The following is an 11,517-nucleotide window of genomic DNA, read 5'->3' as shown; positions in this document are numbered from 1 at the left end:
TTGTTTTAATTTTTGCATCAGTTTTTAAGCCTATCTTTAGAAAGTAGACACCCTCAACTGTTAATAAAGACTTATTACTGAGAATAAGGGACTATTGAGTGCTAAGCCATAAACGGGGCATATATATCATTACTCTGCCTCCAAGGGCTAAAAGAACATTTTGTGAGAGGGGACAGAAGTGATTGAAGGGCTGGAATATGGGGAGGAGAGTGAAACACTATCTTCTGGATTTGAAATGGCAGTTGTATCAGTGAACTCACTGCAGCTACGGCTTTGTGCATAAGACCTGTCCAAGACTGGGCCCGCCAACACTCTGTCATGACAGGGAGGAGTTCTCGAGGCTTCACTCCTCCTGAGGAACTACTTGCAGTTAACTGGGAGGGGAAAGTCATTTTCTTCAGTGTTGTAACCACTGGTAAGTTGCCTATGCTCTGGTAAACACTCCCTACCCATGCTCACACAACCCTAATTAAACTCAGTGGTTCACAAGCAACAACAACAAAGGAAATTAACAACCAAAGCAAACATAGGGAAAAAAAAGACATGAAAATAGGGAGGCGATGTGCTGTGAAAAGGGTTCAGTGAGAATAGAAAGGTGACGGGAGCGGGTGATGGAAATGACAACTACATTATGGATGTGTACATAATCATCAAACAATGAAAAGTAGAAAGCCCAGATATCTTATCATTTGCAATAGCACAGATACTTACCTGTAGGAAAAGAAAATTTTGAGGACCAGAAGTACATTAAAGGGAAGCATGATTTTTGTTTTGGGGTGTGGTCTGGATGTGGGAAAGAAGTACCATAACCTTCAATCCACTGTCGTAAATGAAGGAGGCTTAGCAGAATTGTTCAGGAACTCAAGAAAAAAAAAAAAACAAAAAAAAAACGGATGAACTCTTATTATTCAGTTTTGTCAGAGAAAATTTATCTTTTCAAGTGCAGCATTTAATTGCTGAAATAAATGTAAAAATGTAAAATAAAAGTAAAATGGAAAAATGATTGTACTCTCTGACCAAACAAATACACTAGGATCTGAGAACTTATTCTAAGAATGCAATTCAAAAAGAAAACCAATAGTATGCACAGACTTTGTGTGTATGTATGTGTGTGTGTGTGAGAGAGAGAGAGAGGGACAGAGAGACAGAGACAGAGATAGACACAAAGAGAGGCACAATGGTTTCAACTATGTTCTAAAGTGTAGCATCCGCGCTACTACATGTACTGTGGTCCTGTAGCGCCTGTACTACATGTATTTCGGTACTATGCCTGTAGCCACCGCCTGCACTACAGGAAGGTTCAAGAGCCTGGAAAGGTCCTGGAGATTTAAACACTTACACACAGAGACAGAGTTTGGGGAACAGGGTCATCCTTGAAACAAGAATGCCAAGAATGCTCCCTTTATTGTGTTCAGTGCTAGCTGACCTAGGGATCCTTAACTGATAGCCACACCCTAGCCAAACCCACCAGAAACCACTCCCCTGCCATCAGGAACTCCTGAGGGTCTCAAAGAAGCTGCAAACACAGGAAAACAAGTTGTTTTGCTCAGAGCAAGCATAATAAGTTATTTCTAGGAAATTCAGGGTCTGGGGGTCCACAGCCCCCAACACTAAAGTATCAATGTTAAGTTTTAGATTTCACACTGGTGTATAAAAAAAGATCTCACTGGGCTGGAGAGATGGCTCAGTGGTTAAAAGTACTGACTGCTCTTGAGGACCCAGGTTCAATTAACAGCACCCATATGGCAGCTCACAACTGTCTGTAATTCCAACTTCAGGGGACCCAATACCCATGGCAAAACACCAATGAACATAAAATTAAATAAATTAAAAAAGAAAGAAAAAAGGAACTTGGCCTTTAATATTCTAATTACCATGTTATTTAGCTTCATTATATAATAACATCCACACAGCTACATGAACACAGCCACTAAGAAACCAGAAATCAGCATGGCTGATTACCCAGTGTGCTCACAGCTTCCTGTAAGAGAGGGACTGATAAGAACACAATTATAATTTCTTCACATAAAAATGTTTAGAATCAAATGTTTTTGGAGTAATATGAAAACAAAAGCTTTTAAGCGAGCTTGATGGTCCTCGTGGATAAATTGCTTTGTTGCATTAAGATTAGGTCATGATTACATTTTACTTCAAGCTTCAGATTTGAGTTAGGACTACACTACATGTATAACTTTATATAGCTTTATGATGGTGGTTTGAAAGAAAATCGCCCCCAAAGGGAGTGGCATTAATAGGAGATGTGGATTTGTTGGAGTAGATATGGCCTTACTGGAAGAAGTGTGTTACTGTGGGGGCGGGCTTTGAGGTCTCTTATGCTCAAGCTATGCCCAGTGACACAGTTCACTTCCTGTTGCCTATGGATCAAGATGCTGGACTCTCAGCTCTTCTCGAGCACATGTCTGCCAGCACGCTGCCATGCCCACCATGACGATAATGGACTGGACTGAAACTCTAAGTGACCCTAATTAAATGTTTTCCTTTGTTGCCATGGTCATGGTATCCCTTTATAGCAATAGAAACCCTAACTTTTGGGGGTTATTTATCCTTTTTAATTTACTTATCAATTTTATCACCTTATCACAATTAAGACTGCATATTCTTATAATGAAGAATTTGCTGAACAGGGTTATACAAAATGAAAAAGCCTGGAGTCAACATCTGACACGTTAGGAAGGTCATCCTGGTGCTCTGAGGCTCAGGGGTGAAGCAGGCTACTCTGAGAATTCTTCTGGCTGCAAGAACTTGGAAAGGTGATGGGTTACTATAATTAGCACAGTAAATTATCTTTACAATGGAAGACTACCATAAATCTTGGGGGCAGGAAAAGTAGATCTGTTTCCAAGTTTTATCTCTTCTAGTGTTTCTGTTAATATTCGTTTACCTGTATCTTGTATCTAGAACAGAAACTAGAAAGCCTTGAGGAGGAGAACACTTCTCATCTACCTCTAGATGCAGGCAAGGAAGGTGTGTGTGTGCGTGCGCTCACACATTTGAGTCCCACATGCAGACATATACTACCTTGCGGGTTCACAGCATCTGCTGCAGCATACCAGCTGTTCTTGGCCCTTGTGGGCAGATGGCAAAAGATGGATTTGGGGTGGTATGGGGTACAATTCATCTGAGGAACACGACTAAAGCTTTCTCTGTCTTTATTGTAAAACAGATTCTAAGGCCAAACTCCAGTATATGACTTAATTACTAAAAGGGAACTGGGCCTAAGCCCTGCCCATTAGGGGTAGACAGATGCTAGCATCTGGGTCCTGAAGCCCCTCATTGGGGCAGAAAGAGGATCTGGTCTCTCTCAGATAAGTAGTTCTGGCCCAGGGTTATCAGCTCTAAAAGCTGAGCAACTCACATCACCCCATCACTCTTCAGCCCGTGACTGTATTATGGGAGGCCTACCTTCCATCAGAGTAACAGGGTGGCAGGGTGGGATGACGGGGATGAGGTGGCAGGGTAGGATGGCAGAGTGGGGAGTCAGGCTGGGGTGTCAGGGTATGGTGGCAGGGGTTGGGATAGCAGGGTTCAGATAGCAGAGGTGGGCTGGCAGGGTGGGATGGCAGGGTGAAATGGCAGGGTTAGGATGGCAGGATGGGGAGTTAGGGTGGGATGGCAGACTTGGTAAGGATTATTAGTTTTATTTATTTGAGGGAAATTTAAAATGGTCCTAAAATTTCCTCAGAGGGCTTCCTGCCTATGCCAAGGGCTGGCCTTACAACCAGGAACAGTCAGGATCAATGGGGGTCTAGCTGGCTAGTGAAAGAAGTAAAGAGAGGTTAAACTTAATTCTTATCAGTGACTGATTTTGTGGGCTACAGCAGATTTTCTCACCCCAAACTCTGCTACATTCTCCCCTGCTCCTGAAGCTAATGCTGCTTTCTCTTGAGCCAGCTGACCCTGACATTTTATCTGTTAGCCACAAGAATCTCCTCTCCCCTGCTTTCTTTTGAGAAAGGGTGTCACTCTAACTTAAGTTATCTTTGGACTCATGACTCTCCTGCCCCATCTACCTGAGTGCTTCGATATAGGCATGCACCATCAGTTCAACATAGTAATCATTTTATTTTTTCAATACTTGTTTTTATTAGGCTAGGTGTGGTGACAAATGCCTTTAATCCCAGCGCTACGAAAAGAAGAAGCAGGGGAATCTCTGTGAGTTCTAGGCCGGACTGTTCTATACAGCAAGTTCCAGGCCAGTCAGGGCTATATAGTGAGATCTTTATTCAAAAAAATTTTAAGAATTATTATTTGTGTGTGTGAGAGAAAGAGAGAGAGAGAAAGAGAGAGAGAGAAAATGGATGGAAGAAGGGAGAGAGATACATAAACATGTGGGTGCCAGCAGAGGCCAGAAGAAAGTGTCAGATCTCTTGGTGCTAGAGTCACAGGTAGCTGTGAGCTGCCCACTGTGGGTGCTGGGTACTGAACTCCGGTCCTCTACAAGAGTAGCAAGAGTTCTTAACTTCTGAGCCATTTCTTCAGCTCACATTTTAATTCTTGCAATTCAAATCTATCTGCCAGCTCTGGAGTTTTGTCCTCCAAGCATGGTATTCCAAGTTTCTTCCTCGTATTTCTTTCTAATTTCTGCCCTGCTTTTTCTCTGGAAAAAATTTCAATATTAGGTCTCAGGCGGTGGCCTTCAACCACGATGGGGTATATGATTTAGTTATGGCCAATCACAGTATGCCATTTTTCTGGTTAAAGTGATATCTCTTTGCAAGTCATGTGATCTAAGAAAGATCAATGCAAATATCTCTCCTTGTTGGCATTTGTGCACACCAATCTTGGAATGCAATGAACTGTTTTCAAGATTCTTTTTCCTCCACCATCCGATTTGATAGAACAATATTTACCATTTTGCTTCTTTAATTCTTGCTTGACATCTTCATACACTTGAGAAAAGAGGTCCTCTTCAGATCTTGTTCCATCTAGGTAAACTGAGAAGTGAGAAATAGCAGCTCAAATGTGAACAGGCTTATTAGTAATGGATGCTTTGGCGTTTCTTAAAAACACCCATAGGTTTCACCAAAGAACCCAGAACTATGATCTACAGAAGAAAGGAGGGAGGGAAGGAATGAAAAGAGAGAGAAAGGCTAAGCACTGTGTATATGGCATGCACTGTGTACCTATTTCTTCTACATTGGGACATTCCCTCCTAGAGGGAGGAAGGAGGACATTAAGACTCCAAAGTAAATGAACCTACTGGCTCATTGAGTTCTTGAGAGTTAGACTCACAGGGCCCCTTCCAAAGGTTATGTCAGCAGTAACAACTGCTGGAGACAGAAGGCTCTCCCATGCCCAGTGCAGCCAGTGCAGAATCTACAGATTCTGCTTTGAGGAGGCATTGCCATGGCGACATGGCTTTTTGGTGATGTAATTGCCTTTGAGTCACCACGCTCCTATAAGTAACCCCAATAAACTCACTGGCTCACTAAGCTGGACGTGGGTGGTTTCTTTGGTTTGTTATTGGTGCCTGATTGACATACAAAACAAGTTCAGAGATTGCAGTGTTTCCTGTCCCAAAGAGGAGCAATTCCCCAATGCATGCCCCAACAATGAAGCTTTTGCACTATGGGCCAGTCTGGACTTTACCACACACTACCCAGACCAGAAGTTACATATTTTCAATAAAGTTGGCATGAACACTTTTGCAGAAAGGAAAGGACCTGCTAGTCGCCAACAGCAAGGCTGAGAAGGTCTGAAGAGAAGTTGCCTGTGGGGAAGCGTGAGTGCTAGAGCAGAGGAAGGACAGCACTGGAGATGGAATTTCAGAGAAAGGCTGTACCTTGCTGTCTTTATAGATTTTATCCCAAAGAACTGGAAACCATGGGGATCGGTTGCATTTAAACAGGGTGTCCTCGTTTTGTTTTTGTTTTTTCTTCTGGTGTTGTGATAACCAAAAGCAACGCGGGGAAGAAACGGTTTATTTGGCTTACATTTCCAGATCACAGTGGACCGAGGGAAGTCAGGGCAGGAACTCAAGGTGAGCCTGCCACAAGAATGGAGGAACACTGCTTGCTGGATTGCTCTCTTCCTCGCTCAGCTAGCTTTCCTGTACAACCCGGATTCAACTGCCCAAGGTGGCACTGCTCACAATGCAAGGAGCTCCCCCTGACGTCAATCATCCGTCAAGACAATCTGTCACAGAGATGGCCACAGGCTGACAGAATCTAGGTAGTTCCTCAACTGAGACTCCCTCAGATGACTGTGTGAATTTGACAGCTGACATTAACTAGGCCAAAGACCAAGGACAAAGTTGGACTTGCAGTTTAGATGGAGGGAGCAAAGGGCATGAGAGGATGCTTCCCCTAGACAGACGACCCAGTAGCTGCTGGCGCAGCACAAACCCGCACAGCACGGAGGTAGACTCTGCCCTTTCTGCACAGATGGAGGACAACAGGCTCCTTTCAACATGGGTGAGTCTCCTTTGCTCTGAAAAGTATGCCAGTCTGATCCCTCTGTCCTGGCCAACGGACTTAGGCCACTGTCTCCCTAAACACTCCAGGGACAGCCCCTTATCTCAGGTCCACATATTCATATGGCCTCCAAATTGGAACACTGTCTCTCAGGTACCTCCAACTTATTTCCTGCAAAACACATGTCTAGCCCTTCTTCACATATGTACGACTCCTTCATGTTTTCTACCCCAAAACATCGCCTGCTGGTTCCTGGGGTGTCTGGCATCCTGGGCACCTTCATGCCCCAGTTCTACTGAGTACTTGTGTTCCACAACGCAACCTCTAAATGTACTCTTCGGATCAGGAGAGATCTTACTCAAAATATGTATCGATCATGACCATGTTTAGAGCCTGTCTGTAGAGTGCTTCCCAGCTCTCCCAGGACATCCCATTAGCATTAGAGGGCCTGGCCCTTGCCTGCAGCAGCAGCAGCAGCAGCAGCAGCAGCAGCAGCAGCAGCAGCAGCAGCAGCAGCAGCAGCAGCAGCAGCAGCAGCGGGGTGGCGTTGGCCCATCCTCCCCTTGCTTTTCTCTACTACAAACACAACAGCCTCTTTTAGGTATTGCTCATGCCTTCCTGCCCCTCAGTCTTTTCTCTGTTCTTCCTATGGTCTGGCTGACAGTCATTCCCCCTAACTTAGGGTCCCCCACCCCCAGGCCAGCTAAATGCATATGAGTTTAGTGACAGATAGGTTTCTCAAAGTGACCTGGAGGTGGGCAGTCTCCCTGGTGCTCCACATCAGCGCTTACATGGAGGAAAGACTTGTGGATAAGGTCAGACTTTTAATGCCGTTTCCTGGTGGGATCTCAGCTGGCTTAGTGCAGAGACTGGGTCTGCATCCCTGACCTTCCACTGCCACAGGCCACATTCAGGCAACGGTGGCTCAACGGATGACAACGTGGAATCTGACAAGCTTGGCAGGAACCACCAGGGGAAGAAGAAGCCAGCAGAATCAGTTGCAGAAGAGGGGAACCCCGAGAATGCCTGAGCATCTCTTTAAAACCTCCTTGAGAAAAATGTTTCCCAAGTAATCCTTTCTGTACTTTGACATAAATGAGAAGTAAAAGGCCTTGTGAGAAAGAAGGGAGGTACTTACCGATCTCCCACGTGATGGAGTTCATTTCTTGTCTGTGCTTTAGGTACATGGGCCACACGTGGCCATCAAAGTACCCTGGAGGGTCAGGAGGCTCATACACCCTTGTACTGGAAAAACAGGCAAGAAACTTGATGTTGATATAAAATATGATTGACAAAGTAAATGAATCATAGTCAAGATAATGTAAAAATCTCTCAGGTTAAATCTAAAGAGGGATTCAGAGTAATTTTTTGTTGTTGCTAAATTCAATTGTAGTGAGGAAAGTAGCAAAATAGATTTAGTTTTATGATTCGAGCTGTATGCCTGTAACTCATTAACATTCATAGTTATCTTTTCTCTGTCTCTGGTGTTTTATGAAAGAATTATGGGAAAAGTATAAGAAAAAATAAGGAGCGAGATACGGACAGGCTGGCTTCATCTCTTACATAGCAGGCGGTCTCTGCAGGGCTAGCATTGCATGGCTGTGGCAGGAGAGGAGGCAGGAGCCCAACAGGACGGCACTGGCCCTTCCTCTTAGAGAAGTTACTGTACCCCAGGTGATAAAATGCTTGACTTCTGAGTTAAGGCTTGTTCAATAATGCCACTTTTCCTGTTTTCCCTACAGTTCACCTCTCGGATAACAATGCACAAAACGGTCTCTAAACGTACCTCCGCCTCCTCTTACACTCTTCATACGGGACGGTCAGGAAGTAACTTCTGTTCCATATGGTGTCCAGTGGCCTAAGAACACAGCACGCTCAGCTCGCAAGGCTCTCTCTCCCACCCTCGCATTCCTTCAGGTTGGGGCTGGGAGGGGACTTACTTATAATTAAAGAGAAGGAACCCCTCAATGATTAAAATGGGAACCCCCTGAGTGCTTTTCAAAGCTGTGGGTTCCTCAGAGCGCCCTGGGTTTTCCATCCACCGCGAAACAGCTGACATCATTTCTTCCATGTTAAGCGCTTCAAGCACTGAAACAAACATAAAACACATGAAATTAATATAGCAAACTCTCTAGGTGGTTGGCTTTTTGTGATAAGTATCTTTAGGGTTCTGTAAATATAGGACATAACAGCATTTTGCTTACCCTTCAAAGGATCTAATAATAAATACTTTAAACGCCCCATTAAAACACTAAGAGATATACTTGAGAGGTATGTGTCTGAGACATTTTTATTAGGAAAAACAAAGATGTACAAATGTGCTGAGCAGTGATGGTGCACGCCTTTAACCCCAGCACTTGGGAGGCAGAGGCAGGCGGATCTCTGTGAGTTCAAGGCCAGTCTGGTCTGCAAACTACTCAGCAAGTTCCAGGACAGTCAAGGCTACACAGAGAATGAAATCCTGTCTTGAAAAACAAAAAAAAAAAAAAAAAAAAAGTACAAATGTAAAATACAATGAATACTATGCCACTATTTCTAGCTGTAATTTTTTTAGATTGATGCACTTATTGGGTATGTGTGGGGGTCAGAGGACAAGTTGAAAGGTTCAGTTCTGTTCTTCCTCCAGGGAATCCTAGGGATGGAACTCAGGTTGTCAGGCTTGGTGGCAGGTGCCTTTACTTTCTGTGTTCCCTCCCCATCCCATCCCTCAGACCCGACTACCATAAGTTCCCAGCTGACTATTCCATCAACCCTTCCTGATACTGAAAAACCAATAATTTGTGGTACTGGAGACTAAATCCAGGATTTTGTGTGTGTTAGGTAAGCCCTCAACCACTGAACTATATGTCCCCAGCAAGACCTTTAAAAACAAAAACTAAGTGAGAGTTGGAGTGAGGGCTTGGTGGTTAAGAGTACCTAATGCTCTTTGAGAGCGCTCATGGTCAGTTCCCAGCACTCACATGGTAGCCCGCAACTGCCTGTAATTCCAATTTTTGGAATAGAAAATAAACTAGAGATGTATTTGAAAGATAAATAACATATAATCTATTTGGACAGTAGCTATTTTTTCCCATATGTGTGGTTTTTGTTTGTCTGTTTTGTTTTGGTTTTTCGAGACAGGGTTTCTCAGTAGCTTATGGAGCCAGTCCTGGAACTCGCTCTGTAGAGTGGGCTGGCCTTGAACTCACAGAGATACACCTGCCTTTGCTTCCCAAGTGCTGGGTTTAAATGTGTGCACCACCACCACCCAGCTGGAAAGTAGCTACTCTTTTTAATAGTAAAGGATCTCTTATAAATGGCAAACCTTTCTTTTTTAATGTTTATGGGTGTTCTGCCTGCTTGTATGTCTGTGCATGTGTTCATTGCCCACAGATGGCCAAAGAGAGCATCAGATCCCCTCGAAACTAAAGTTTCATATAGTTGTAAGCTGCCATGAGGGTGCTGGGAATTGAGCCCATCTGCTAGAAGGGCTAACCACCGAGCCTATATCTCTCCAGTCCTACAAGAAAACCTTTTAAAAATTGTAGGATACAAATGTCATTTTAAACCCCGAAATGTGCACCCTCTAGAGCCAACAAGTAGGACTCTAGAGACCAGACCAGTAATTTGTCAGACATGGAAATTCTCAGCCTCATTCCTGACCGCTCATCACACCGCATGCCCTCATGAGTGTTTCTACCGTAAATTCCCAGCCTCATTCCTGACCACTGATCACACCACGTGCTCTCACGAGCGTTTCTGCCGTAAATTCTCAGAAAAGTGTTGGCTAAATAAGTTAATAGAGATAAGATTATTGAGATTTTCTTATAGTTGTGCTGCTGGTTTGGCTAAGTTGCCACTTTTTCCAGGAAACTTCCCATTTCATCAAGGTTTATAAATCAGTCTCCTAAGAATTTCCATAACGGAGGGAAGCATGTGTGTACAGACATACAGACAGGCAAAGCATGAGGGCTTCTTTCCAACATCTGTAGGATGCTTCCCATGTTTGCTATTTGTAAATTGTGCCTCCCCTAATTATGTCTTGATCTATTTTGTCTAACTTCTATAGGGGTCACTCAGATCCTTCCAACAACAGGTTCACGACTCCTCTCGAATGTGAAGTCTTCCCTGTTGCGTCTGGAGCCCATGCTCCTCTTCCTGACGCTCCCAGGTAGAGATGTGAGGTCTTCTACTATCACTCCATCTTTCTCTATGTCCTCCCGTTCAAAGTCATTTCCACCACGTCTTCAAGTTATGGATCTTTTCCTCTCATGTTTATTCTTTCACTGAGCCTACCTGGAGCGTTCTAGACTTGGGTTATCACACTTTTTTTCAGTTACCAAATTTCTTCTTGGTTCCTTTGTCACATTTCCCTTTCTTTCTTGGGGTGTTTAAATTCTTCTCCTGTTTCAAGTCCATCTGTAGGTCCCTGATGACCTTTTTTTACAAACCCACTTTCAGATCTCTGTCAGATAATTTCAACAGTGCCATCATAGAATCGATGCTTGTCAGTTATTATTTTTCTAATCCAGGTTGAGATTTTCCTGCCTCTTTGACGGACAAATGCCTTTCAGGTTTGCCCTGATGATCTGGGGTACTGAGTATTGACTGGTGTCACTAAGAAAGGTAGATACATATGCACACGGGAAGATGCCATGGAAAGTGAAAGGAGAGATGGTGGTAATGCACCAAAGGCCAGAGTGTGGCACTGAATCTGTCTGTCGTAGTCCTCAAAGCAACCAACCCTTCATCTCAGATCCCAGCTTCCAGAACCATGGGGGCAGTATCCTTTTGTGACTAAAGCTGTCCAGCATGTTGTATATCTGTTAACTCACTTTTATAAACTGCCCTTTTAGTGGTTACAAAGATGTTGAGTCTACCTGGACTTACTTTACATTGAGACGTTTATCTGAAAAGTTCAATTCTCTTCTCAAAGATAGATTCTTGGGTGTAGGGTACATGAATTCATGGTAGGAACATTTCAAGGCATTTGTGCTTTTTTTTTGTTTGTTTGTTTGTTTGTTTGTTTTGGTTTTTCGAGGCAGGGTTTCTATGTGGTTTTGGAGCCTGTCCTGGAACTAGCTCTTGTAGACCAGGCTGGTCT

General features: G+C 43.8%; 1 protein-coding gene across 1 annotated transcript in view; it reads right to left on the bottom strand.

The window, feature by feature from the left end:
- Positions 1-11,517, bottom strand: part of Nmrk1 (nicotinamide riboside kinase 1) — a 23,850-nt gene that overhangs the window by 1,298 nt on the left and 11,035 nt on the right. The window contains exons 5-8 of the mRNA XM_005352029.1: positions 8,375-8,522; positions 8,221-8,292; positions 7,573-7,679; positions 4,872-4,955 (exon numbers count right to left, since the gene is read on the bottom strand). Of these exons, the coding sequence (XP_005352086.1) occupies positions 4,872-4,955; positions 7,573-7,679; positions 8,221-8,292; positions 8,375-8,522 (411 nt within the window). The remainder of the gene's footprint in view (positions 1-4,871; positions 4,956-7,572; positions 7,680-8,220; positions 8,293-8,374; positions 8,523-11,517) is intronic.

Source organism: Microtus ochrogaster, chromosome 8 (assembly GCF_000317375.1).
Source record: "Microtus ochrogaster isolate Prairie Vole_2 chromosome 8, MicOch1.0, whole genome shotgun sequence".
In the NCBI taxonomy this organism is placed as follows: Eukaryota; Metazoa; Chordata; class Mammalia; order Rodentia; family Cricetidae; genus Microtus; species Microtus ochrogaster.
The sequence above is the reverse complement of the archived record's forward strand: the minus strand, read 5'-3'. Positions and strand labels throughout refer to the sequence as shown.